The sequence below is a fragment of the Crinia signifera genome, chromosome 9, assembly GCF_055691185.1.
Source record: "Crinia signifera chromosome 9, ASM5569118v1, whole genome shotgun sequence".
Classification (NCBI taxonomy): Eukaryota; Metazoa; Chordata; class Amphibia; order Anura; family Myobatrachidae; genus Crinia; species Crinia signifera.
Window position 1 is genome coordinate 32656359 of NC_139225.1, and position 27424 is coordinate 32683782.

The window sequence follows — 27424 nt, forward strand, 5'->3', positions numbered from 1 at the left end:
AGATCTGCCAGGGTCACCCCGTAAACTTGTGAGTCTTCCGGTAATTGCAGGACAATAGGCAAGTGTGATAGGAAGGCTCCTGGCTTTATGACCCAGAAGTCATTCTGAGCATGCACAGAACACCACGTGGGCTGATGGGTGGATCTGATTGGATAAAATAAAAAAACAGAGCCCCAAGGTTTCTGTTACTAGACCTACATGCAATGGGGGTAATTCAGACTTGATAGCACGGATGTGAATTTGCTCTGTGAACGATTATCACTAGACTGAGCATGGGCAGCACGGATGGTGTAATGGTTAGCATTACTGCCTCACAGCGCTGAGGTCATGGGTTCAATACCCACCATGGCTCTAACTGTGCGGAGTTTGTATATTCTCCCCGTGTTTGCGTGGGTTTACTCCGGGTACTCCGGTTTCCTCCCACAATCCAAAAATATACTGGTAGGCTAATTGGCTCCCAACAAAAAATTAACCCTAGAATGTCTGTGTGTGTGTGTACATGTGGTAGGGAATATAGATTGTAAGCTCCACTGGGGCAGGGACTGATGTGAATGAGCAACTATACTCTGTAAAGCGCTGCGGAATCTGTATGCGCTATATAAGAAACTGTTAATAAATAAATAAATAAATAAATGTGTGCGGTTCGCAGTATGCATGTGCCAGGCTGTGCTGCAATGAAATCCTGCTGCTTTTTCTATTCACACGCCGTTTGCAAGGTGATTGACAGGAATTAAGCATCTGGGGTGGTAACCGAATGTTTAGTGGGAGTGTTAAGAAAAGCACAGGGGTGCCTAGGAAATGGTGGGAGTACCGGGGGAAATGCTAGGCGTGCCTGAGTGTTATAGGGGAGGGTGGGCGACATCAGCTCCAGGCCGGAAATGCCTTTTTCCATCGCACCGCCGAGTAAATATCTGGCCATGCGGTGCCTGCGATGACTGGTGACCAGCGTAAAAATCATCCAATGGTGAGCCTGTTACCATGGGTTTTGGACATATTCGCTCGGCTGCAATTGGGTGTGCAGCCATACACATCTATTCACACACAGAGCACATTAAAGCGCAAGGTGGGATTTCACTCTAGTAGGGCAGCGGTCTAACTGAACACTGGCCAAGCAGATCTGAATTACCCCCAATATGTGTCTGCTTGTAGACTTGAATGGGGCAAAATGAGGTGATGTATGGAGAGGTAAATTCATCTGTCCTCTCACAGCAATGTGTCTCTCCTATCGCACCACTCCAATGCCTGCATCTGCCCCATTCAACATCGCTGCAGATTTTTAAATTACCTTAATCGGTTCAAGATCTAAGGAAGAACCAGTCTCCTTTTTTAAGCTGAAAGCTTATTTCGATTGAGTCATTTTTTGTACCCCTGATGAAGTCCTAGCGACGAAACGCGTTGGGTCATTGGAATGATGAAAATATGACTACATAAGAATAAAATATTGCTGAAAAATTGTTTTACCTATTTTTAATAAATTGTATAAATTACGAAAAAGTGTCAAATTTACACCTGCTTTATGGTGGTGGTGGCACACCCAAAGGCGCACTCTATATCTTTGTTGCATTTTCCATTCTCTTTCCCCCACTAACAGGGGGGACTTGTAGAGGTGCGGCCTACCATTTCAGCGCAGTGAAAGGGTTATTTCTTTTTCTATATATATATATATATATATAGAAAAATAACAGTGCGCAAAACTTATGAAATAAAAGCAAGTGTCCAAATCTTAACGATAGTACCACAGGAGTGTATCCTCCAGTGTCCTTTTCAAATGCACTCAGGTGTATATAGCCCGGCAGCTTAAGCTCTTCCTCTCATGGAGGTAATCCTTATTCCACAGGTGTGTTTTGTCTACAAACGAAACGATGAGAGCAAGCGCACTATAGTGCATGAATCAATTTTAAACAATTTATTGATGGGTACACAGATGATAAAACAGGTAGCAGGGATCACGTACCACAGGAAGCGGCACTAGTCACTGCAGTAGAATCACATAGACTGCTTCTCCCAGCAGTATTAAGTCGGAGTGGTTACACTCAGATGCGGCGTCCACGGCAGCAGCGGCGGTAGTCTCACACCCCACCAGGTTAAGGTTCTTGGTCAGAGAAGACGCTAGGCCACGCCCCAACGCGTTCTTTTCTTTTGTAGACATATATATATATATATATATATATATATATATATATATATATATATATATATATACACACACACATACAGTGAGATACGGCCGGCACTTGGAACCATCCAGTCAACGGCTGGGTGCCCTCCACAGTATTAGATAGCAGTGTTTCCCAAATAAATGAGTCACAGGAGGCGGCACTCTCAGTAAAGTGCAAAAAAGGGTTGTATTCAATCCATCAAATAAGTGAACACACAAACATGGTGCATAAAAACTTCAGCCTAGGTTGTCAACAGTTTCGGAGCCGAAGCCCCTTCCTCAGGACAGCTGGAAGCATATAGGGGGAAATTTACTAAAGGAAATTTGTAAAAAAAAAAAAATAGGTGTATTTGTATCCAGAAAATACACTTATTTTTGACATTTACTATCCCGAAAATACGCCAATTCGTATTGATGTGCTAAAAAAAGCGAATACGAATTGCCATTATTCGTAAATGTGAAAATTAAGTGTATTTCAGGATACAAATACACCTATTTTTTTACAAATTTCCTCTAGTAAATTTCCCCCATAGTGTCTCAAAAGTGTAGTGCAGAATTCTGCACTGCACTTTTGAATTAGAGGTCGATGTTTATCGCAAAAACGTCCGTTTTCGCACTTTTTCCCGAATTCGCATAATTAATGAGATGCGAAAATCTGCAAAAAATGCGGGATTTGCCGCGAAATCGCACTTTCTGAAAGTGCGATTTTTTTTAACTCTGGAATTCGCATCCAGATGTTTTCCCCATTGAAAAATATACAATTTGCATATTTAATGAGATGCGAATTTGGAAATCGCCAAAAAAAATGGTCTAAACATCAAAAAAAAAATAGACCTGATCCTGACTGGCGATTTTGTCAGAAACATGGTGATTTTGTCAGAACCAAGCACAGTTCATTGTGATCTGTGTATGGTTCTTTGGTAAAATATGTGTAAAAGTTAAAAAAAAAAACGCGTGGGGTCCCCCCTCCTGTACATAACCAGCCCCGGGCTCATTGAGCCGGACCTGGTTCCAAAAATACGGGGGACAAAAAGCGTAGGGGTCCCCCGTATTTCTGAAACCAGCCCCGGACTCTTGGTCCGGTCCTGGTTCCAAAAATACGGGGGGACAAAAAATCTGGGGGCCCCCCCCGTATTTTGAAACCAGCACCAGGCTCCAACAGCCCGCAGTGTCATGCCACAGCCGGGGGACACTTTTTACACAAGGTCCCCCGGCCGTACCATGAGCACCGTGGCTGGTCGGCCTTGGACGGTGTACCTGGAGGAGTGGGGAACCCTCCAATAAAGGGGTCCCCCCCCAGGCTTCACCCGTCCAGGGCTGAAGCCCGGGGCTGTCACCGGCGTCCCTGGCCATTGGACGCCGGCCTGATAGGGTTAAATTCACATTCCTAACATTGCTTAATACAGGAGAACTACAAGTGCCAGCAGACCTCCTCCGCATGCTGGGACTTGTAGTCCACCTGTAAAAAGAATGTTAAAATAAAGCACACACACAGAAAAGTAAAACTTTATTACATACACATCCACACACTTCAATTTTACACCAATATACATACTGATCCAGGATCCAGCGCTGGTCTCCCTTCTGTAGCAGAGCCGGTCAGCCCGCACTATCAGCGGGCTGAACCAGCTTTCTCCGATGCAGCTAACAGCTTCTGTCTCGCTGTCCCAGCGCAACAGAGGTTGAGAGCGTGATTGGGCGATGCGTCTACATGGAGACGCATAGCTCAGCCAATCAGGGCTGTACCCTTACCCTTTACTGTACCCTCCACCTGTCAAGTACAAAGGATTGGATGTTCGTGTGTCTCAGTGACCATTCTAGCAAATAATGAGACCATTGTCACCCCATTTCCTTATATGGGATAACGAACACATTTGAGTGAGATCCTGCAGTGGGCGTCCTGCAAATTCACCTGGGCGCCTGTCCACACTGATTGCAGCAGGCATCTTCTATACACAGTGGTACTTAAAATAGAGTTTAGTAGCATATTGCTATATCACCAGTCACTTACCTGACCCTGTCGGGATTCCCTATATCGGGATGCCGAAGTTGGTTTTCTGAGCACCGCCATTGCTGGTCATCTGTATGTACCCCAAACAGAACACAGTATTCTAGATGAGGCCGTATCAATGACCTATACAGAACTGGACACAGTATTCTAGATGAGGATGTACCAATGACCTATACAGAACTGTACACAGTATTCTAGATGAGGCTGTACCAATGACCTATACAGAACTGGACACAGTATTCTAGATGAGGATGTACCAATGACCTATACAGAACTGGACACAGTATTCTAGATGAGGATGTACCAATGACCTATACAGAACTGGACACAGTATTCTAGATGAGGATGTACCAATGACCTATACAGAACTGGACACAGTACTCTAGATGAGGCTGTACCAATGACCTATACAGAACTGGACACAGTATTCTAGATGAGGCCGTACCAATGACCTATACTGAATTGGACACAGTACTCTAGATGAGGCTGTACCAATGACCTATACAGAACTGGACACAGTATTCTAGATGAGGCCGTACCAATGACCTATACAGAACTGGACACAGTATTCTAGATGAGGATGTACCAATGACCTATACAGAACTGGACACAGTATTCTAGATGAGGATGTACCAATGACCTATACAGAACTGGACACAGTATTCTAGATGAGGCTGTACCAATGACCTATACAGAACTGGACACAGTATTCTAGATGAGGACGTATCAATGACCTATACAGAACTGGACACAGTATTCTAGATGAGGATGTACCAATGACCTATACAGAACTGGACACAGTATTCTAGATGAGGACGTATCAATGACCTATACAGAACTGGACACAGTATTCTAGATGAGGCTGTACCAACGACCTATACAGTGTCATTATTACTTCTTTCTTTCTCCTGCTGATTCCTCTCCTATACAACCAAGCATCTGACTTGCCTTCCTCATTGCTGTGTTACATTGCTTCCTGCTTTTAAGTCATCTGAGATAGTGACACCTATATTCCTTTCCTCCTCAGTGTTCCTTTTATAGTGCCATTAATACTCTAGTTATACAATACCCAATTATACTTCTATAATGTTAATGAGCAGCTATTGCCTTGACAAATACACATGTGATAAATATAAAGTACTGCATGAGTTCATTGATTCCTGCTCATTCATCATGTAGTCAAGTGTTCATAAAAAGGTGCATACATAAAAGGGGATTATCTAATGTGATAGTAACGTCTGCCCACCCATTAATCACTGTTGCTCTATATTTTTTTACCTCAGTGACGCCACACCAAGATTCCACATTCCTGCACACAGAGCCGCTCAGTAAGATCACCGGCTTCTGGATTCCCGTCGAAGATGCCACTGAACAAAATGGCTGCCTGTGGTTCATTCCAAGTTCTCACAACGGTAGGAGCTGAACCCAGTTTGCCTTTTCATGGCAGGTGTCACGCTCCCTTAAAAATAAAACCCACCATTGAAGGGGTTAAAAGATAGCTGATCTTGTTTGTGTACAGGCCACTGATGGAAATGTCTAACCATTACATAAATCTGTTTTATCCAGGCTGCAACCAACCCCAGAACTACCATTCCCATCATTGTATACCTAAGAGGAGACACTGATGGTTTCATGCATCCAGTACCATCCTACCATACACCCTTGGCAATAAAGACCTCCTGTTTCTAAAAGACCCAATAAGAGAAGACTGTGAGAAGGACTCCGCCCTTTGTTTTGTTTCCATAGAAGCACAAACCGTACAGATCATTTATTTAGCTTCTGTTGTGGAATACAAAAAGTATTTGTAATTTTGTTTCTCATGTGATTTATATGATACATTGTGGCGTTTATTATCTTTAATACTTGGTACTGTGTAAGGTGGTATTTTTGTAAATGTAAAATGTTACAAATAAATAATTATTAACACAAAAAAAAAAAAAAAAAAAACATCAATATTCAGAAAATCAGCTCAAATTAACACATTGCTTTTCACTATCCTGATGTAGGAATCTTTCAATAAAAAGTTTTGATAATACTGTCATCAAAATAAGGGTCATACCTCTCAGGTGACTGCTAGAAGATTGGGATTGGGGCATACACTGTGTTATGGGGGCGGGGCAGGAAAATAAGACTACCAGTGGAGCGGCGTATGGGTAATTTTGTAGACACACTTGGGTCGACAGGGTTAGATGGTTGACACAAGCATTCAGTTGACAATGGCACAGTAGACTGTCAAAAGGTCGACATGAGTTTTTCACTTTTTTGGTCCCGAATGTATACATAGTAGACACTGACAACATTAAAGTGTAACGCTGCACTCGCCATGCTTCGAACACGGTGCCTTGCTGCTCTCGGCACACTAGGGAATGAAATTGCACCGGTCAGCTAAAAAAAAAAAAGTGAAACTCATGTCGACCTAGCCATTGTTGACCTTCCAACCCTGTCGACCTTAGCCGTGTCAACCTAAGCCATATCGACCTTCAGTGGTCAACCCAATGACCGTATACCATGGATTGGTGGGCATAGATTGCAGCAATGTGGGCCCATCTGGTGCCATAGGGTAGCAGTCCTGGCTAGGTAATGTACTAGGATGTTGGTGCTTACCCTGAGTATGAAGCTGCTTTAATACATTTATAATCTAGCAAAAGGACCTGCTCCTATATGCAAATATATATTTTAACATCAAATATATATAGTTAATATTGCTGCCACGCAGTATCCCCCCAATCTTCCCTTCCGCCCCGGTAGCTTTGATCAAAGGCAATCTGGATATAAGGATATTTATGTGTCCCCTAGAACAGGCCTGTCCAACCTGTTGTTGTGAAACTACAAGTCCCAGCAGGCCATGCAGCAGTTTTTCTTTTAGGGATTGCTAAACCTGGGGCAAGGCATGCTGGGATGTGAAGATTCAGAACAGCTGGAGAGCCAGTTTAGCCAGGTCTGTCCTAGAACGTGCAAAGGTGTGCTTATCCAGCCTTGCCATGATGCGCAGGTGTCTTGTGTGCGTACCCTGGCACCCAAGATCCTTAGCATTTCCCAGGAAAGCTGCGGGGTGCAAAATGTATGAAGCCCGGAGAGGCTTAACCTTGCCGCAATGTGTGTGCCCTTGCATAGGCATCATGGCAGTGCTGGATAAACACATCTGTAGGCTCTCAAACAGCTCCCTCTTTTCCAGGTCAACCAGCAGGTGCATAGGTGTAGTTATTACTCACTGACACATTTTAAAAGATCTAGAGTTGTAGCAAGTTATTTAACTTCTGGGAGGACACCTGAAAGATATGTACTGTTTGGGGTCCTGTAGACTGAGTTGAAGAACCTATGCCCTAGAACAGGGGTGGCCACACCTGTCCTCAGAATCTACTAACAGTGCCTATGTGGTTTGGAAAACGTAGACCATTGGTAGATCTAGAGGACCGGTTTGGCCACCACTGATCTAGAACGTTGTTCAGTGTAATGTATAAATACTCTTAATGCAGCAGAACCATCTAATTTTATCACTTGTCCTATATGTCTTACCATATTATCAGCCATTTACGGCATAAGGACACAAAGGTTCGGGGTCAATTCTCAAACCATCAGTAGGATTTGTAGATAAAGTGGTAGAATCAAGTTGTCTATTTGGGTGGTAAAAGCTTCTAACAATGACACCAATGTGATGGAACCTATTATCCACATATAGCTGCTATTCATGATCACATTGCTGTCAAAAATAAGAATAAGGGCAACTGTAATAATCTGAGCAAATATGGACATCATGGTCCCTTCAAATGTCTTCTTGGTGCCGGGCCATTTAATTTCACCCACAGTACTACCACAAACCGATGCAATGGTGTCGCCTACACCGACTGCCAGCACTCCACAGTAGGGAAGCAGTGTAGCCGGTCCAGAAAGTGAAGGGGCGCAGAGCCTTGGAAAAAGCCAGATCGGTAGCGACATCCCCAGAAGAAGGTATATATGTGTTAAAATCAGAGGTCCACTGTCCCTCTCATCCAAGAAGAGAGTCAGCAGGTTCCGTAACGTCTGCCCTAGCGGTTTAATACGGAAATATCGTACATACTCCAGTAGGACAAAAACCGCCAAGCAAACCACAGCAGAAACAAAGAGTAGTTGAGTGTCATAGATAAGTCCCGGAATATAAGTGGCCACTGCAAGAAAGTGAAAGTATTTGCGAGTCACTGTGGAGATCTCCGGCTTCTTGGAGTCGGTGGTCATTTTGGAACCGTGGCACAAGACAACCACACAAGCGGTTAGAGCAAGGAATGTCCAGAAGCCTAAAAGATATAGACGTGTATTGCTCTGCAGCAGAAAATCCACCAGCCAGAAGAGCGGGTGCCTCTTGATAAGGTACTGTAGCCATGGAGCGAAGATCCCTAACCCTAAAACAGCGGTCATCATGTAGAAAAACAAAGCAGAAGTCCAAGTCGAAGAGTCCATAAAAAAGAACAGAGCAGAGAAGATAATTCCCAGTAGGACCAAAGCCACCAGTGTCACCAGCAGAAAGTAATCCGCTGGATCTCCCCGACCACCCACTACGGTCAGGGAGCGTTTGATAAGCTGGTTGAGCACAAAGCTGAGCCCACCAAGAACTATTAAAGCTTCTCCAGGAGTGAAACAACGTGGTAGAAGGTACAAAAGAATCATGCTGAGATATACAAAGATGAGGAGCACCTCCAGAACCTCAATGACTTCTGACACCGCCAGGGAGTTCTTCATAGTGTAGAGTATAGCAAAGCCGGCAGCGCCAGACACTATGCAGGTGTTTTTCGGCACGGGTTTTGTAATGCCCAGGGCAATGATTGAGAGGAAATATGCCAACGTCATTCCCGTGGCAGATACCACCACTCCATACCTTTCGAAGTAGACATTGCCGGAAGCTTTGCACCTCTCTCTCAATACAACACCAAGCAGGGGGATGATCATGCTGGCTGGCAGAAGTCCACTGTTGGCAGATGATCGATACTGAAATACGGCGCCGCTTGACTGTAGTAATCGGTCCCATTTGTGCTGCACATAAAAGGTCTGAACAGCCAGGGCCACAATACACCAGGAAAAGCGATCCCACACCACAGCATGTATGCTGAGGACAATGCAGAACACCACAAGAGACTCCAGCACCAACCGCTTATTCACCATGATGGCAGCCTTATGGGATTCAGGTGGGTTTCCTTCTTTCATGCTGTTACCGTTCCTTCAATGCTATCAGCTGTAACAATGGCGTTCACACTTTGCATAGTCTCTGCACAAACCTCCTCTCATTATTCCTACAAGACATTTGATTTATTTAGCACATAAGTTACATATTGAATTGACAAAACAAAATTAAAAAGAACAGGGCTGGGCAAATTCCAGGAGCAAATGCTGGCTCCTAACATTTGGGATTCAACTCAATGCTTGCCAATGACTACATGGCTCCCCTGTTCTATGAGGGCAATTCAATTGTTTTCCTGGTGTGTCTAACTATTGGGCACAGAATGGAGATATTCAATTGTCATATACAGGATGCTGCAGGCACAGACTTTCATGCTGCCAGCCTCCTGAGGTGGCAAGTAGAAATGTGCGAAAACCAGGGCTTTCTGTGAGCATCAAGTATGATATTTAATAGGCGCCCAAAAATGATTAAATTGCTTTGTCAGGTGCCCATTAATTATAATGATTAAAAAAATCTCCCCGTAAGAAAGTCTGCCAGTTCCTATATGTAAACATCAGTTTACCTAGAAGAGTTGCTCATCTGGATTAATACTCTAAACATTAAACAAACTTAGCCAAAAGATACATATAAAATGAATTTATTACCACAGACAAATATGGCCACATGAAAACAGAAAATGATAACATATATTCAGTAAAAATTAAAAATTAATTAAACATATGAAAATGAATTAAATATATGGCTTCCTTAGGTGTAATAAAGCCCTTAGTGCTTAGGGGCGTTTTTAAACTGCCCTAATTGGTTAATTTATTATTTGAACCCTTACGAATGGTATGTGATCTGGATCCTGGTAGATCCTGAGTTAGAGTTATTCTGTGTGGGGTATTAGGCACAGGGAGAGAATGCTTAGGGTCAAAATACGCACTGAGATTCTGATACCATTAATCTACAACTTATACTAAATAGTTTGCAAAGAAGTCATAGCATTGGCAAAGGTGCCCTGAGATACATACACCTCAGGATAAGAGATGTGTTTTTTTTGGGGATTCCACACAAGGTTTTGCCCGGCTTAGGCGAGGGAGGTCAAGTGAGGCCTATCCTTGCCGTGGTGGGATGCGGCCTGCGTTGCCTTAGCCAATTCTCATATATGTGTGGTCGCTAAATTGGATACACTTTTTAAGAGTTGGTGGTGCTCCCCTAAGTCCGAATATACAAGCATTAACAAACAGAGAGAACAAAGAGGACTCTTTTTGTGGGGCACTCTTGATATGTATTGTTTATAGAAATTAAAACTTTTTAATTTCTATAAACAATACATATCAAGAGTGCCCCACAAAAAGAGTCCTCTTTGTTCTCTCTGTTTGTTAATACATACACCTCACCCTATAAAATTAAGCTCTCGTCTATTATGAAGGAGACAATTACTCTAGGAATGTTTAAATTAAATAGCTGCCGGACCAATGATTTACAAAGAGATAAGGAAATGAGATTTCATGTTCTATTTCAATATCTAAATAACACACCCAGTACCATATTATTGTATTGGCATACTGGGCAGTTTGTTTTTTTAATTAGTGAGTAGTGGCACCAGAGCATTGCTTTGCCCAGGGCCTGTAATGTGGCTGCAAGAAGCGGATTGGCCGTTAATTTATCGCCAAAATTTAGTACATAAAACCCTTCATCTATTATTAAGACACTAAAGCTGCTCCTTCTTATAGAAGCTAAGCAGGAAATGATTATCTGAGCCACATTAACATCTTGGTTGCAGATTGGGGGAGGAAAAAATGAGTGCTGATGCACTACATTAAGTGCCCTGGCCAGCCCCATTGCCAGTAATTTCTCGTTATAAGCCAGTGGTGTATGCACACAGATGATGAGGGTCGGTAACTATACTGGTAAGATTTGTACACACGGCACAGACTTATCAGCCGACTCGCTGCCGCACCATCAGAGCACCCGATTAGGTAAACAATACACACCTACCAAACGGCCGCTTGCTATGTCTGTTCAAACACATTCAAATTCTGAATTTGCCCACCCAGCTGTGCTGTCAGACCAAGCAGCCAGTGTAAGGTTGGGTCCACTTTAGAGGAGGACCTAGGTTTAGGCTAGGGCCTTGATGGCTAACCTTGACACTCCAGCTGCTGTTGAACTACACATCCCAGCATGCTCTGCATCAGATTTAGCAGGGCCAAATAGCAAAACTGAAGCAAAGCATGCTGGGATGTGTAGTTCAACATCTGGAGTGTCAAGGTTAGCCATCTAGGGGGAGGTTAGGGTTATGAACTAATGTGGGGTACACACCAGGACGACCCGCTCACGATGCACATCGTGAACGGGTCGTCAGTATCTCGTCCCGCTCATGTGCACCGTAAACGGTACCGATCTGATTGCGACCCGCACCCGGGTGTATGGTCGTGTCCAGATCCTACCTGATGCAGGTAAGATCTGATTAAGACCGATCCGCGGGGCCGCACATCCGATCGGAATCGTATCACAACAGGACAGAAAATGGCCCAATCACCAAACAATCTACATCCAATTGGTCGGAAATTGGATCTAGATCGATGTGATCGGACCCTTGTCGTCCTTGTGTGTACCCAGCATCAGAAGGGGGGCTTGGGTTATAATGCAGAAGGGTGTTTAGGTGTGGTGTATTAGGGTAAGGCACTAGTGGGGAAGGTTAGGCTGTAGGGTGGGAAGGTTAGGTTTAGGCATGCGGAAATAGGTATGAGGATAGGGTTAGGCATTTGCGGGGAGGGGTATAGGGTTAGGCTGTGGGATAGGAAGATTAAGGTTAGGCACTAACAGGGTTAGGCTGCTGAAAGGGGAGAAGGCTACAGAAATATACTGTTCTACTGTGTAACTAGCTTAACATGATGTAGTGCAATCCTCAAATGGGGCTATGTACTATTAGGCGAGCTATGAAATGCTCCCCAAAGCTGATAACCCATCGCGGCAGTCGGCTTTGGTGTCGGCATTATTTGCAGAGGCAAGTATTAGTGGGACGGAGGTAACCAGCCCCTTCTTCAGATAAAATAGGAATTATCACCATCAAGTCCATGTACCCCCGGCTGTAAGGTAACGGGAGGGATGATGCCCGTGATAACAGGGAGCAGCGCACAATGGGTGGGCGAGGGCCGCAACAAGGAGACCCGGCAGACAAAGCCACTCTCCGCGTACAGACAGACATAAGCAGCAGCAACCGCCAGCACACTACCGCCTCTCATCTCGCCTACCTAATGGCCTGACAGCGCGGTGATCGGCTAGACAACTTTACCTTGGACAGCGCCATCTTGGATCCTGGTCATCATGTGACCGGCGGTGATGTCATTGCGCCACCCGGCGCCCGTCTTGCTGGTGGCTGTCACGTGACGCGTGTGCTCCTCCGCGCCGGGGTCCTCTTGTCACGTGTGCGGCGCTGGCTGAGTTCGGTTGGGCAGAGGGGGGGAGTGAAGATGGCGGCTGCCGGGGGCCTGGATAAAAGGTAACAATATCGGTGGCGGCGGCCGGGAGCTCAGTGACAGCTGGCAGGGGTGCACCTTACGTTTAAATGGCACATGGCGGGAAGAGGGCGCTAGGGATGGGGCATGGAGGGAAAACATCTGTATAACTACGATATCTTTCAGCGTTGGTTACAAATCATTGATCATCGGTCATGTGAGATCGATGTTGACCGATGTTTCTAATATTTTCGTGTTTTATTTATTTTTTAAAACAACTAGCTACTTAAGCGTATAATACACTTCTACCACCATAAAAGTCCCATGAACGCACAGCAACCCTGGAAGGGAACCTGTTTGAAGGTATATTTAAACTTGGGGCACAGGGTTGAACTCAGATTCAACCTGGCTCATGGGGAAGTGGAAAGGGGTAACACCTCTCCATAAAACCCATTCACAGCAATGAATTGGCTAGCTTTGGGAGATCCCAACGCCGGCTCTGGACACATCTCTGGGGATGTCACCCGACTGGCATTATGCCGGGTAGGCATGGCAGTGCAAGCCAAGTCGAAACAAATTTGGAGTTGGGTGCAAAATGTCAGGTGCGACCTGTCTAGGCGGTATAATAAACGTTTGAATTGATCCATCTACTATGTTTATCTTGATAGAGTATCTATCTACACACACAACTGGATTAACAATGGGATAGGTCCTTGATGGCTAACCTTGACACGCCAGCTGTTGTTGAACTACACATCCCAGCATGCTCTGCTTCAGTTTTGCTATTTGGCCATGCTAAATCTGATGAAGGGCATGCTGGCATGTGTAGTTCAAAAACAGCTGGAGTGTCAAGGTTAGCCATCAAGGGGATAGGTGGATCTACAAAAATAGGCCCATAGAATTTCAGAGGTTTATGTATGGTGTATGGGCCAGTACACCACATTACCTACCAGCCTGGCAGCTCAGGTACCTGCTGCCTGACAGACAAGATGTGGACATATTAGTTTTAACAGGCATGGCCAAAACTATGACCCTCCAGCTGTTGTGAAACTACAAGTCCCATCATGCCTTGCCACAGTTTTGCTATTAGGCACCTATGCGAGAGTCCTATTCATGGACTTCAGCTCAGCATTTAACACTATCGTCGCTGGCATCCTGCAGCCAAAACTCCTTTCCTTAGGAGTCCCAGGATCAACCTGCTCATGGATAGTGGACTTTCTAACGGCAAGAGAACAGGTGGTCAAAGCCAGCGCCTTCTCGTCCAGCACACGAACAATCAGTACTGGAGCCACCCAAGGATGTGTCCTCTCCCCTCTGCTCTTTTCTCTCTACACTGACTGCACCTCAGCTGAGCAGTCAGTGAAAATCATCAAATTCGCAGACGACACCCCTATCATTGGCCTAATCAAGGATGGTGACGAGACCGCGTCCAGCGACCTAAGATGGGGATTAAACATAACCACAAATATCAAAAAAGCCCAACAGCGCCTGTTCTCCCTGAGGCAACTCAGGAAATTCAACATCCCACAGGAGCTGCTGTGCGTATTCGACACCGCCATTGTGGAGTCTGTTATGTTCCTCGATCACAAACTGGTACGGTGGCGCAAGTGAGAATGACAAACAAAAACTGCAGAGGGTAGTGAAGGCTGCAGAAAGGATCATAGGGACCGACCTCCCCCTGATAAGGGATCTGTTCTCATCCAGGGTAAGGAAACGCGCTGAGATCGTGAAGGACCAGCTGCGTCCCGGTCACAACCTGTTCAACATCCTATCATCCGGAAGACGGTTCAGGTCTGTCCCCGCCAAAATGTCTAGATCTGCAAGAAGCTTCTTTCCGTTAGCCGTCCATCACCTGAACAATCAAAGCGAATGCAATCCCAATATCAACAGCCAAACAACGTGACCCTACTTGGCGACCTATCCACCATAGTCGTAGCTAGAAATGAAATGCATGTAATGTCTTAATGTAATGTCTCCCCCCATCCTTACCCCTGTTTGATGCTGCACTGTAATCCACAAAAAATCCTAGTGTGTGCAGAGCTATGCAAAGCCCTCCTCAAAGCCGCTCATCTGCTGGTATTACCAGCAGATGAGTGGCTTTCCCAGTGAAGATGCGGGAGCACGCAGCAGCAGTCACCGCTGGGGCATACACACTGGGCGGCTTTGAGCTGAAAGCCGCTCGAACATGCTGTCGCCCAGTGTGTATGGGCCTTTACACAGGCAGCTTTCATGTTCCAATATAAATGTTGTTCATGATGTTTAAAGTCTTTGTGTGCCCACAAATTACAAAACCTTTTACCTTTTAATAAGGACATATGATCAGTTACATACCATTTCTCATCCTCTGTCTATGTCTATTAGACATTCATGCCTCTTTGTGGCTCTGTGTTTGTTTACAGGTGCAGCCGGGAACTATGGACCATTCTACTGGGCCGCTCGAGTTTAAGGGACCCCGTAAGTAACGGCTTCTGTGTATGTATGACATTTGTTTGATAGAATCGTCAGGAGCCTAACGCACTGCACTGCAAGAGTACCCTGCTGCTTTCACTGTCTAACAATTTGTAAATAGCTGCATAACAGTAGCCCTGCCCTCACTAACAAGTTCGCATAAGTACATAGGTCATCCCACTCATTATTCCTATGTTCTACTTGGCTATGCTCTATATACACATGTGTTCTGGTTGGAAATAGTAATTGTGTAATAGATTGGTTAAGCTGGGTACACATATGTACAATCGTCGGGCCGTTCTTCCGTTCTGGGGACGAACGGCCGTTCGATTGTATATGTATGTACGCAGTCCCGATTCCTTCTGTGAGATCGATAAACGGCCAAAAACGCTCTTGGCCGTCCACGGTTGGTCGGTCGAAGGTTCTTTGCTGCGTAAAAATCATCCGACAGGATGGCTACATATCGGAACAAAAGCGCTGTGTGTACGCACGTTCGATCGATATGCAGGCCGTTCCTGCGATCATACTACCAAAACCTGAACGCCCATCTGGGCGTAGACTAGCTGCGTCATCCCTCCAACAGCGCAGCATGTAAAGAACAGGAAGTGTTCACCCATCCCTCGTTATTAGCCCTGCCATGTAAAATAATCGTTGAAATCTGTATGCATTCATTAACATGACTATTGACAGCATTTCAATAGGGATTATATAGAGATAGATAGATAGACAGATATACCATGATCTGCTGTTCACATTATGACCAAGCCTTTTAAAAAATACTGAACCTGGACAAAATTTTAAACAATGATCTGAATAGTCACGGCTCTATTCACTGTACTACACGAACGATTCTTTGTTCTGTGATCACGCCTCGTTTTGGTATGCTCTTTTAATCCAGCCCATTATGATAATGTTGTGTACATTTTTCTCGTGTGAATAACCAGATCGGGAGAGTGTGTACGGTGGTACAATCTTTTTCTTGCGATTGTTTGGACAGGAGTACGTCGGACGTCGCAAGTAAAATTGTACAGGTGTGTACGCGCAGATCGGTTGTGGCTTTTGGACGGTCGAACGTGTATATGGTCGATCGAACAGTCGCAAGAAAAATACGATTGTACATATGTGTACCCAGCTTTACGCTGTGATCATACCTGTGCTTTGATTGGGTAATGAATCTTCCCATGAAATAACAATTCTCTTTAATATATCAAGATTAGGCTTCGTATTTTTTTTTTTTTTTTGCTATATAACAAATACTGCGAGGCATTAAATATTTTTGCAATGGTTATGATTTTTTTTTTAGCTTATGTAGAATAGATTATTAATACAATTAACCTCTATTTTTAATGTGTATTGTTCTTAATTCTCAGATGCAAATCAAGATGGAGCTTGAACTATATGGAGAAAGGTTCATTCAGGGATTGGCATACTACAAACCTCCCAGGTATGTTAATACCCCTTTCACACCGAAACACCGGGTCGCATTCGGGTTTTTGGATCCGGGTACGACCCGGCGTTTGTTGCCTTCCCTGGTGCCTCCCCCAACCCATTACCCAGGTCCTGCCTGTGTTTTACACTCGTCAGTACCTGGGTAGAAGTCCCGTGTAAAGGGACATGGGTTAACCCCTTTTACACCGCCGCTGACCCTGGTCCACGAGGGAAAAAGCAAGGTTTTTGTGGCGTGTAAAAGGGGTATAATTCAAAGTACTGATAAGTGACATTGTAATCATTTATTATACAATTCTGCTGTCACCAGGATCAGGCATTAATCAAATGTACAAGCTCCCCATTGACAGAAGTGCCTTTGTTCTCTTGTCTTTAAATTATCCATACTGCAGTCAGGATGCCGACAGCGGAATCCTGAAATAATCATGGTTAGGCACCAGGTCAGTGGTTCCCAGACTGTGTGCCGTGGCACCCTGTGGGGCCTCAGGACATTAACAGGCATGCCCTGTATTGGTTCTCCAGGACCAATTCAAATTGTTTATAAATATAAATATATATATATATATATATATATATATATAGATTCGTAGAAAGGCACTCACTAATACTATTTAGCTGTAACTGTTGCCATCCGCAATAAGAGGTATCCGTCTGATCCTCCTCGCATACGTGGGTGTTCGGCGGCACTCAGCATAAAAAACACACAACGCTCAGCCTCAATTAGCCAACGTTTCAATGGGCATCTCCCATTTTCGTCATTTTCGTCTATTGTATGTTTATGCCCTGACGAAAATGGGAGATGCCCATTGAAACGTTGGCTAATTGAGGCTGAGCGTTGTGTGTTTTTTATGCTGAGTGCCGCCGAACACCCACGTATGCGAGGAGGATCAGACGGATACCTCTTATTGCGGATATTAAGCAAAACCAGTGCTGGTGGCTACCAATTATAAAAAATGGATACAAACACCACATTATTGAACCATATAGAGCCTGATTCAGATCTGTTAGCAAGGACAAATCCATACTGCACTGCAGGTGGGGCAGATGTAACATGTGCAGAGAGAGTTAAGGCCCCCCATACACTAGCCGATTTTGGTCAGATTTCAGCCAGATCAGTCGGATCTGGCCGAAATCGGACCAAAATCAGCTAGTTTTGATGTCCCGTGCGCATCGGATCTGCGTTGGGTGGTCGGACCTGCTGCACGTCCGACCACCCGACTTGGGACCTAGTGGGGCGGCGAGGCGGTAGAGGGAGCAGGGGGGGCTGGGGAAGCTGCGGGGGACACAGGCGGCATAGAGCCGCGCAGGGGGAGACGGCGGGAGCTGTCAGTATTGAATAAAAAAAAAAAGCCCATACAATGCATGGGCGGCCTGTGATTGGCTGAGCGCTCTCTCAGCCAGTCAGCAATTGGCTGAGAGAGCGCTCAGCCAATCACAGGCTGCCCATTCATTGTATAGGCTTTTTTTTTCTAGCACTGACAGCTCCCGCCGGCTCCCCCTGCCTGGCTCTATGCCGCCTGCGTCCCCAGCAGCGGGGGACACAGACGCTGTCCCCGCAGCATTACCAGCAGCGGGGGACACAGACGCTGTCCCCGCAGCGTTACCAGCAGCGGGGGACACAGACGCTGTCCCCGCAGCGGGGGACACAGACGCTGTCCCCAGCAGCGGGGGACACAGACGCTGTCCCCAGCAGCGGGGGACACAGACGCTGTCCCCGCAGCGTCCCCAGCAGCGGGGGACACAGACGCTGTCCCTGCAGCGTCCCCAGCCCCCCTGCTCCCACCTCTGTAGCGCCCCCCCCCCCCCCCCCCTGCTCCCCGGGTTTTTTACATGTGATAAATCGAGACGATTTATCACATGTCAAAAATGGCACATCAAGTGCCAATCTAATCAAGCTCCCCCGGGGAGCAGCCGGGGAAGCTCAGGGGGAAGTCGGGGGCGACTTGTCCTAAGGACAAGTCGCCCTAGTGTATGGGGGCCTTTACATTTGGGTGGGGTGTGTTCAAACTGAAATCTAAATTGCAGTGTAAGAATAAAGCAGCCAGTATTTACCCTGCACAGAAACAAAATAACTCGCCCAAATGTAACTCTGCACGTTACATCTGCCCCAACTGCAGTGCAGCATGGTTTTGTTCATCTGCAAAAATTGCAGCCTTGCTAACAGGTGTGAAATCAACCCCATAAGCACAATTTACTTAATTTAATATTTTAATCAGTAAGAAACTTGTGGCCTAGGGGTGCCGTTAAAAAAAATCTGATACTCCAGGGTGCCCTGACTGGCCTGACCTATAGCATTTCATACCAACCCCCCAAGTTTTTTATTAAGTGTATTTGATAGCAATCTCATCTCGCGCAGATTGTTGGTTATCATTGTCTGGCTTTATAATAACCTCCGCAGTTAGCTCAGTAGACCTGTAATGCTAAGGTGATAACACCTTCCCGACGCAGCCTCTTTTTGCCTTCCTGACAGAGGCCTTTTTTTCAAATCTGACATGTATCACTTAAGTGGGGATAACTTTTTTTTGCTTTTACTTATCCCAGTGATTTTGAGATTGTTTTCCCGTGACACATTGTACTTTAAATTAGTGGTGAATTTTGGTCGATACAATTTTTTTTTTTTGTGAAAAATACCAAAATGTCGTAAAAAAATTGAACATTTTGCTATTTGCAAAATGTTACATTTTCTGCTTGTGAGACAAATAATCATACCACTCAAAATAGTTAATAACTAACATATACCATATCTATACTTTATTTTAAAATCATTGTTACAACCGCCTTTAATTTTTTTGGGCACTAGGGGGCAGCAGAGTCTAAATTTTACACTATACGGAGTTTAACGCTGGTTTTGGCTGTTCACTTTAGAACAGCCAATAGCAGCGATCGCCCAAGACGGGGGGGGCAACCCTGCCCCCCCTGGGCAATGAGGGAGGATGTCTGCTGTCAGGGACAGCAGACATCCTCCCTCTGTCACCGCGTCTGTAGACGCGGTGGCACTTTTAAGTCATGACGTATATATACGTCATGTGTCGGGAAGTACATCCCGGCCATGACGTATATATACGTCAAATGTCGGGAAGGGGTTAATTGTCCCAATGTTGATGATCATTTGAGTGTGATATCGGAGCGTTTCCATGTAGAGAATTTGCCATTGCTATATACATATATATTGGCATATCTTATGTTTTCATGTGACTTTGTTTAAAGGTGGTTTAGACAGTCTTCAGGCATGTCCAAACTATGGTCCTTCACCTGTTGTGAAACTACAAGTCCCATCATGCCTTGCAACAGTTTTGCTATTAGTGAATGCTAAAACTACGGCAAGGCATGCTGGGGTGGCCATAGTTTGGTCATGCCTGCAAAGTAAATTGTCTTTGCTCCTCCCACTCCTATATCCCAAGACCGGGGGGATTTATTAAGCCCGGTACAGTGGCCAGTAATAACGCACCAGCCAATCAGCTCCTAACTGCCATCCAGGTTGACAGTTGTTGGCGTATTGCATGCATTTGAACTAGATGCGATCTAGTACAAAATGCACGCAGCACATCGCACAGTGTGCAGGCACCTTAAGCAATTTCTTTCTTATTTTATTGTGTCAGTGACTTATGCAGGTGACAGTTGCCTCTGTAAACATTTCTTGGCTACATCAGTGCTCAGACTAGCTAGATATGCCCCCAACAACCCCCCCCCCCCACCCCCAAAGGGGTCTCAATTACTTTCACCTTAGTTGTCTACTAGGGCTACTGCTTGACGATGCCTTGCAGTAGTTGTGCATAGTCTATGCTCGAGTGTCAAGAGTTTTGAGTTACCCCACCTGAGTACGATGAGGGGTGTCTAGAAAAGGGTGGCCCAATAGTAGGCTTGGTTCAGCCGTTTCTTTTGGGGGATGTCTTATCTGTCCAGCAATAACCGCCTTTCTTTCTTGCAGCACGAGCTCCGCAGATAAGCTAAAAGCCAGCAAGACTTTTACTGAACCAATTAAGGAGCTTGGGTTGCGGGTCAGCAAGTTTCTGGTGAGGAGACTCTTGTGTGCGGTAATGGGGGGGACACTGGTGGTTCCAGTGGACATTTCAGCAACGTGTCTGCGTTCTTATTTAATACAGGGCCTGGATGAAGAGCAGAGCGTACAACTGCTGCAGTGCTATATCCATGATGATTACAGAGGCACCCAGGACTCCATAAAGGTCAGACATCTATCTGCTGAAATGTGGCATTGCTAGCACACGTTGTATCCTGTTGTTGTTACCAACATTGCCTTTACTTTACTTTTTACAGCTGGGGCTGCAGGATGAACGGCAGACTCAGGCAGTTCTGCTAAAGGTCTGTCATGGTTTTTTATTGACGAATGAATGTGCTGTGTCAGGTTCTGCGTGCGGTGACATCATATTTCCTCCGGTGTCATTTAAAGGCCTCCATACTAATAACGTTACCAATCATCTTCGATTATTATTCAGTCACCTCTGGAACACCTTTACCTTACTGATCTGATCAGGAGAATACAAGAATAAGATACCACACAAGTTGGATCATAGATACAAGTATTCTAAAAATGTATTCGCAAAGACACATATATTTGTACCAAAGTCCTATAGATATGCCCTCCCTTCAGGGCTAGGGATTTCCAAGAAATAACATACGCTTGTGCGAGGTAACACACGTGAGATCTCAGTAACTACCAGCCGGGCTCCCCAATCGTTAGGATCACATACGATGCATCAGAGATGGTACTTTTGTATGCAATGTATCATATGCGGTCCCAATCCTGGTTACCATAGATGTCGGCCATGAGACTCTCCAGATCTGATGCGCACGGGAACGTGCAATGGATAAATCGGTACATCGCCTCCGATATGGCACTTTTCACACAATTTATTGGCCGGATGGGTTGAAATCGTGTGGAAAAGAGCCAAATCGTACTAGTGTAGGGGGGCTTTAAGTCTGATTAACTTTTTTCTCTCATTTCACTTCAAGATGGCGGAATATTACCAAGAAGAAAGAATGTGTATGCTGCGCTGCGTTCTACTGTTGCTGACTTATTTCCAGGAAGAAAAATCTCCATATAAGGTGCGGAATTATTTGTCTTGTCCATACATGTGTCTGTCATTAGATCTGTCAGGCTATATGGGAGGGGCTATCGCCCCCAACACACCCCCAGCCCGCCTTAAGCCCCACCTATATTCCCCCAAGTAACATAGGTCTACATGGCTAAGGTCGACACAAGCATTAGGTCGACAGTCAAAAGGTCGACATGAGTTTTTTGCTTTTTATTAAATTTTTTGGGAGCAGACATGTGGCATTTCATACCCTACCATTCACTGTGGCGTGGCGGGATAAAACAATAGTGCCCAAAGCATGGCAAGCTCAGCAAGTTATGCGAAGGGACACAGTATACTAAGATAGTGTCCATGTCGACATTCGGGACAAAAAACGGTGAAAAACTCATGTCAACCTTTTGATTGTCGACATAATGCTTGTGTTGACCTTCCGACCCTGTCGACCTTAGCCACGTTCGCTTATTGTAGGTTTCGACCTAAACCCCGTCGGCCTTCAGTGATTGACCTGATGAAGGTTGGCCTTCGTTGAGTTGACCCTAACACAGAATGCTTGATGAGTCGCAGGCAGTTCTGTACACACACCGTTACTGGAGATGCTTATCCACATTTCCCGATGACTGTCCTGTAGATTGTCAGTGATGGGCTTTGTCTTCAGTCTACGGCTTGTCCATTTTTTTGTTTTTGTTTTTTAGAAAGTGTTCAATGATTACATGAAGATGCTGCAGCAGGGGAAGTTAATAGAGAACTATTGCAAGCAGCTCGAGAATCTCTTCAAAGAAGATGCGCCAAGCTGGGAGACGCATGGAAACCTTATGGTATTTCAGTGGCTTATTCTTGTATTTCCCTAAGTCTAAGGCTGAATAATACTTTAAATAGAGAATATATAAAAAAGGAAAGTGCTTCCGAATATACTCATTTTTTTTCTATCGCACATTTTGGGGTTATTCAATCCCGGCCGCCGCCTGTTCAATGCTTTGAAGGCGGATTCTGTTTTGTCAGAAACGGCCGCAGATTGTCAGATTATGCTTTTCTGTCTTATTCTGTCGAGTATATGTCCAGGGTTCTGACTGTCGGGACGTTCTCGACAGTCGGAATCCTGAATACCGCCCTATATATTTGTAAGATGTAACCAGTGCTGGATTAAGCCTTCGGGGAGCCCGTGGTCACTTTAGACAGGGGGGCCTCTCTCACTTGTCATTACTGGCTGCGAACTGCACGGCAGAATATTACACTGTCAGAACACAAAGTAAAGGCAGGATAATCTTGGTCAATGGGTAACTGCAGGGGGGGGGGGGGTTAATATAAACATAAATATATAAAATACAACATGAAAAGCCTGTGTTTGTACCTCTGTAACTTATGCCCCCCATACACGGTCCGTTTTTTCGGTCCGTTCTGTACTTTTAAAGTACACATCGGATCGGATCGCATCCCTAGTGCATGCAGTGTGCATGCACTGCGATCCGTTCTGATGTGTACCTAGTACAAAAAGTATGTGCAGCACATACTTTTTGTACCGTACTATGTGATGTGCGGGAGCGCGCATCGCATAGTACAGAAGGGAGCCCTACACAACGGACCGTGTATGGGCTCCTTTACTCTGTAGAAGCCCAGTGCTACCTCTAATTAAAAACCCTCCCATGACGAGGCCGCTGCTGCTGTTCTCCATGGGCCTGAGAAGCATATGATGAGCTCCACCAAGCAGAACTCAGCACAAGCCTCTCCGCCTCTGACCTCTTGTGCAAAGTGTCATGGGATTAAGTCAGCTCCCAGTAATGCACTGTACACTTGTGCAGTCAAAAAGGCAACATGAGTTTTTCGTGATTTTTTTTTTAAACCGACTTGTTCATACTTAACCATCCCATTGGGCATAGAGGGAGAATATAATAGTGTGCCATGTTCAGCAAGGCACCATGCCCAAAGCGTGGCAGTACACTTTTGCGTGTCCATGTCGATCTGGGTTGACATATAAAAAAAAAACAGTGAAACACTTATGTTGACTTTGTGACACGTCTACCTTTTTAAAGATCGAAATTTTTATTGTGTCGTTAATTTCTTCTGCGGCAGACGTCAGGGGCCAGAGGGATTACATTGGGTAGAGAGTGAGGTCACGACCTTTCCAGCACCAGAAAGGATAAAACTTCTAGACTGCCCAGAGACAGCCCTGGCTCCTCCCTCCTCTACCCCGCCTCCCAGGCTAGCTTACTTTCAGTTTTGATTGTGCTGGCAGGAGCCAACACGCATTTTGAAAGGGCTGCTGTTAAAGCAGCTTAAACTTCGTTTTTAATTTTTTTTTTATTCTTATTTTTACACTGACTGGAGTCAGTGACAGAGCAGCAGCGCTGGGGGTCTTTTAGACCCCTGCACTGCGCTCCATCACCCGGGACCCGGCAGCCCAACACCACCCACGTGGCTCCCACAAGCGGAGGTGTTCGGCTGGCTCTGAAGCACTGGAGAGCACAGCCGCGACGGGGACCGGGACATCAGCGGTGAGCACCGCTTACAGGTAACGCGCTCCCCGCTGGGAGCGCGCGCGTGCGCATTTCTAATGGCGGCTGAGCAGCTCGGCGAGGGGGATCGCCGGGCTGCACTAGCAAGCGGCAGAACCGCCGCCTCTCGTAGTGTTGTGCACTCTGTCCCGCTGGACCACCAGGGAGACTTTGAGTGTGGGCAGTGGCGTCGGTAAGCGGGGCCGCCCGGCAAGCGCCGGATCCCCGCCATTTTACCGGCGCCACATGAGTCATTTAATCCCGGTGGCCATTTGCTAGTAGGGGGAGGGAGCCTCTCCTCACACAGCCCCTCTCCCGGAGACAGGAGCTAGGATGTACCCACGTGGTTTCCAGCCCTGATCTCTTCCTGCCTGCCTGCTGCAAGTGTAAGAAGGACACAGAGAGCTCTCTGCCAGTCTGGAGTTCCATCTCTTCACTGCCAGGCCATTTGGGCAAATCCCCCCTGTACCTCTCCTACTGGAGCACAGGGTACAGTACTTTATGCTCCTGCCGGCCTTTGTGCTTTGCGGAGCTCAGTGCCACTTTATTATTTGCATTGTGCTATGTCTCATAACTGTGTTAACACCATCACTGCATGTCAGAAGTATAGGTGTTAGCTGTACCAGTTTAGCTGCCTCTTGTACAATCTTAGAGGACAGCGATAGTGACACAGGAACGCCTATATTGGTGTCCTGCACACATTGCAAGGCTGGCCCAAGTACCACCGGCCAGCCTGGGCATATGAGTATAGCCTGATGGCATGGCTACCCTTTCAAAAAGGGACGCCATTGTAAGGACGGAGTCCATGGTACTTTCCCAGCTATCACACGGTTCTGGCAGTCATTTTAACATACTTGCCGCCATTGCACGCTGCTGGAGGCTCCTGACTACTAATGCCAGGGCTGTGCTCAAGCTTGTCCTGATTAACTGCATATTGAATGCAGCTGCTCCCCCAGGTTCTGTGTTCAGACAGTGGGGTTTAGAGCATAGTGGGACAGTATTGGGCTGTATGTAAATTAGGTCATAGCACTCCTGTGTTATATACCATGGTGTTGTTGATGGCCTGTGGCAGCTCATCTCCTTATACTGTCTCTCTTATCCAGTGATTCTATCTCTGGTTACCTATACCTACTCTCTCTCTCCCTGTGTGTGTGTAGTGTATATATTGTCAGGTGGAAAGTGTATAACTCAGTTTACACTGTCATCTGAGGCATGTCACTGATGCCTTTCCTGATGTATTTTTCCTCTGTGACATAGAGATCGTTAGATTTCTGCAATAAGCCTCTAATTGTGCAATGTGTATCTGCTGGCTGACAAAATAAAAACCCCTTCTTGCTTTCTTTTAGAAAGATACTGTGTTCTCAGATTACAGTTTATGGGGGGACAGTTTGCTGCCAGCTAGGTCATACAGAGGACAGCAGGAAGTCTTATACCCTGCTATCAGAGTGACACAGAGGTCACTGCCTTACTCTCTAATGCACAGATACTGAGGGTAACATTGCACTGTCACATACAGAGGACAGCAGGAAGTCTTATACCCTGCTATCAGAGTGACACAGAGGTCACTCCATTAATCAAAGGCAAGGGCAGCAATGTCTAATGCAGATAGCATGACTTGTATCTTACTAACTCATGAGTTAGCAAAGTTTTCCATAGCAAGTCAATTAGAAATCACAGTGTGTGCAGCCATTACAGTTCTGGTCCAGACACTTCGTGTAAGACACCTCTGCTAACTTTTAAACCCTGTCGGAACATAGTCCAGGCCTGTTTTACCCTAATAGAGCAATAGCTCAATCAGCAAGAGACCGTCTGGGAATACCAGGTGCTGTAGGCTTAGGCCTCCCGCTTCTTCCAATGGGTGCAGCGCAAGATCCCGGCCTTGTTGGCAAAACTATACCGGCAGATGGACCCTCCCTTCGGAGGTGTTCCTGTGGTTGGTAGGCCATTGGGGTGGACCAATGGTGGATTGATGGCTTTGCTTCACATTTACCAGGTCACCCGGTATGTGTCCAGGTCTCGAGACCCTGCAGGTTACAGAGTCCACGCTCTGTAATGTCAGTCCAGTGGCTATTCGTTCGAAGGTAGGCTTTTCCCCATTTTTGCTCCTCCTCAAAGTAATTTGTACATTAAAAGTGGAGGTGGGGGCACCTTAATCCAGGAGAATCTGGTTCTCGGATCTGTGAACCCTGTTAGGGGTCTCTCTTATCTGTCTGCCTCTGGGGCCAGAACTGCTCACAGGGTTGTTAAGACAACCTTGTTAAGAGCCACGGGATTGAATTCAATCCCAGAATTTACCGTTTGTTTAGGGTTTTGTCCTTTCGGTAGAAGTAGTGGGGGCTGGGCTCCGCCTGTTTTCTTTAAAGGAACAGGGCTCGGCTCTCTCCTTTGTATTCCACAGCCTATGAGCTTTGTGGTACGATCTCCGCTCATTCTGGCAGGGGGTCCTCCAGATCCAACCTCTGGTTGTTACAAACATGGTGGTTTGATAAAATCTTTCTCTGATTCTTTAGGCCCTTTAGGGCTCTTTACAGGCTAACTGGGACAACGGTTTGCCTGTTGACCGTTGCTGCTGGGTGTCTGCCCGGTAGGCTCTGTCAGGTCAATCGCCCTTCATGGTCTTTCATTCTCATAGAACGGATTCTTTGAAACATTACTTTACACCTCACAAGGTGGTTCCTGAATTTCAGGTCATCCAGGAGATAGTGATCCCTGCCCTTTGTAGGCCGGCGGTCTCTCCTAGGCAGCAATCAACTGGAGATGGTCTGTGCTTTGCACGTCTATGTACATCACGCTGTAATACTTTGGCCATCTGACTCTCTCTTTATCCACTAGAGAATTCATAAGAGGGGCTGGTCTGCTACCATGCAGACTATTGCCAGCCGATATCTGCGGTCGTTTATCAAGCAGGATTCCTTGTTCACCTCACTCCCTGTTCTTGCAGGGGTACGGGCTCATTCCACTACATCTGTGGGTGTGTTTCGGGCTTTTACAGGTGGTGCAACGGCACAGCAACTTGGCAAGGTGGCAACTTGGTCGTCTGCCAACGATTTCTTACGCTTTTTTGCGTTTGTTATGTTTGCCTCTCAGAACTCGGCATTCAGCCAGAATATACTGGCCGCGGCACAGGCGCGTCCCCACCCTTAGGTGGCTGCTTTAGGACATCCCAATGTAATCCCTCTGGCCCCTGACGTCTGCCGCAGAAGAAACTGAGATTTATGTCTTACCT

General features: G+C 45.9%; 3 protein-coding genes across 6 annotated transcripts in view; 2 read left to right on the forward strand and 1 right to left on the reverse strand.

Moving 5' to 3' along the window:
• LOC146035354 (phytanoyl-CoA dioxygenase domain-containing protein 1-like) overlaps nucleotides 1–6092 on the forward strand; it is a 63808-nt gene extending 57716 nt beyond the window's left edge. Inside the window, exons 5-6 of one of the 2 annotated variants that reach the window (XM_083158751.1) lie at nucleotides 5453–5581; nucleotides 5736–6089. In XM_083158751.1, coding sequence (XP_083014877.1) covers nucleotides 5453–5581; nucleotides 5736–5794 — 188 coding nt within the window. In that variant the 3' untranslated portion in view covers nucleotides 5795–6089. Of the gene's footprint in view, nucleotides 1–5452; nucleotides 5582–5735 lie in introns of both variants that reach the window. The other variant, XM_083158750.1, reaches the window with a different exon arrangement.
• LOC146035348 (dolichol kinase-like) lies at nucleotides 5923–12701 on the reverse strand. Of its 2 annotated transcripts, none has more exons than XM_083158729.1 (2): nucleotides 12599–12701; nucleotides 5923–9430 (listed from the first exon to the last, which is right to left on the reverse strand). In XM_083158729.1, exon 2 carries the CDS (start codon nucleotides 9342–9344, stop codon nucleotides 7737–7739), a length of 1608 nt encoding a protein of 535 aa, XP_083014855.1. In that variant the 5' UTR covers nucleotides 9345–9430; nucleotides 12599–12701; the 3' UTR covers nucleotides 5923–7736. The 2 variants fall into 2 exon arrangements, with proteins under 2 accessions (XP_083014855.1, XP_083014856.1); XM_083158730.1 differs by having other exon boundaries at nucleotides 12558–12644.
• The window catches only part of NUP188 (nucleoporin 188), a 41984-nt gene continuing 27211 nt past the window's right edge, over nucleotides 12652–27424 (forward strand). For both annotated transcript variants that reach the window (XM_083158727.1, XM_083158728.1), the window contains exons 1-8: nucleotides 12652–12805; nucleotides 15161–15215; nucleotides 16580–16653; nucleotides 20584–20668; nucleotides 20759–20839; nucleotides 20931–20975; nucleotides 21627–21719; nucleotides 22402–22524. In XM_083158727.1, the coding sequence (XP_083014853.1) occupies nucleotides 12777–12805; nucleotides 15161–15215; nucleotides 16580–16653; nucleotides 20584–20668; nucleotides 20759–20839; nucleotides 20931–20975; nucleotides 21627–21719; nucleotides 22402–22524 (585 nt within the window). In that variant the 5' untranslated portion in view covers nucleotides 12652–12776. The remainder of the gene's footprint in view (nucleotides 12806–15160; nucleotides 15216–16579; nucleotides 16654–20583; nucleotides 20669–20758; nucleotides 20840–20930; nucleotides 20976–21626; nucleotides 21720–22401; nucleotides 22525–27424) is intronic.

Excerpts from the sequence above, each read along its gene's own strand:
- LOC146035348 (XM_083158729.1), bottom strand. The coding sequence starts at position 9,344 with ATGAAAGAAGGAAACCCACCTGAATCCCATAAGGCTGCCATCATGGTG.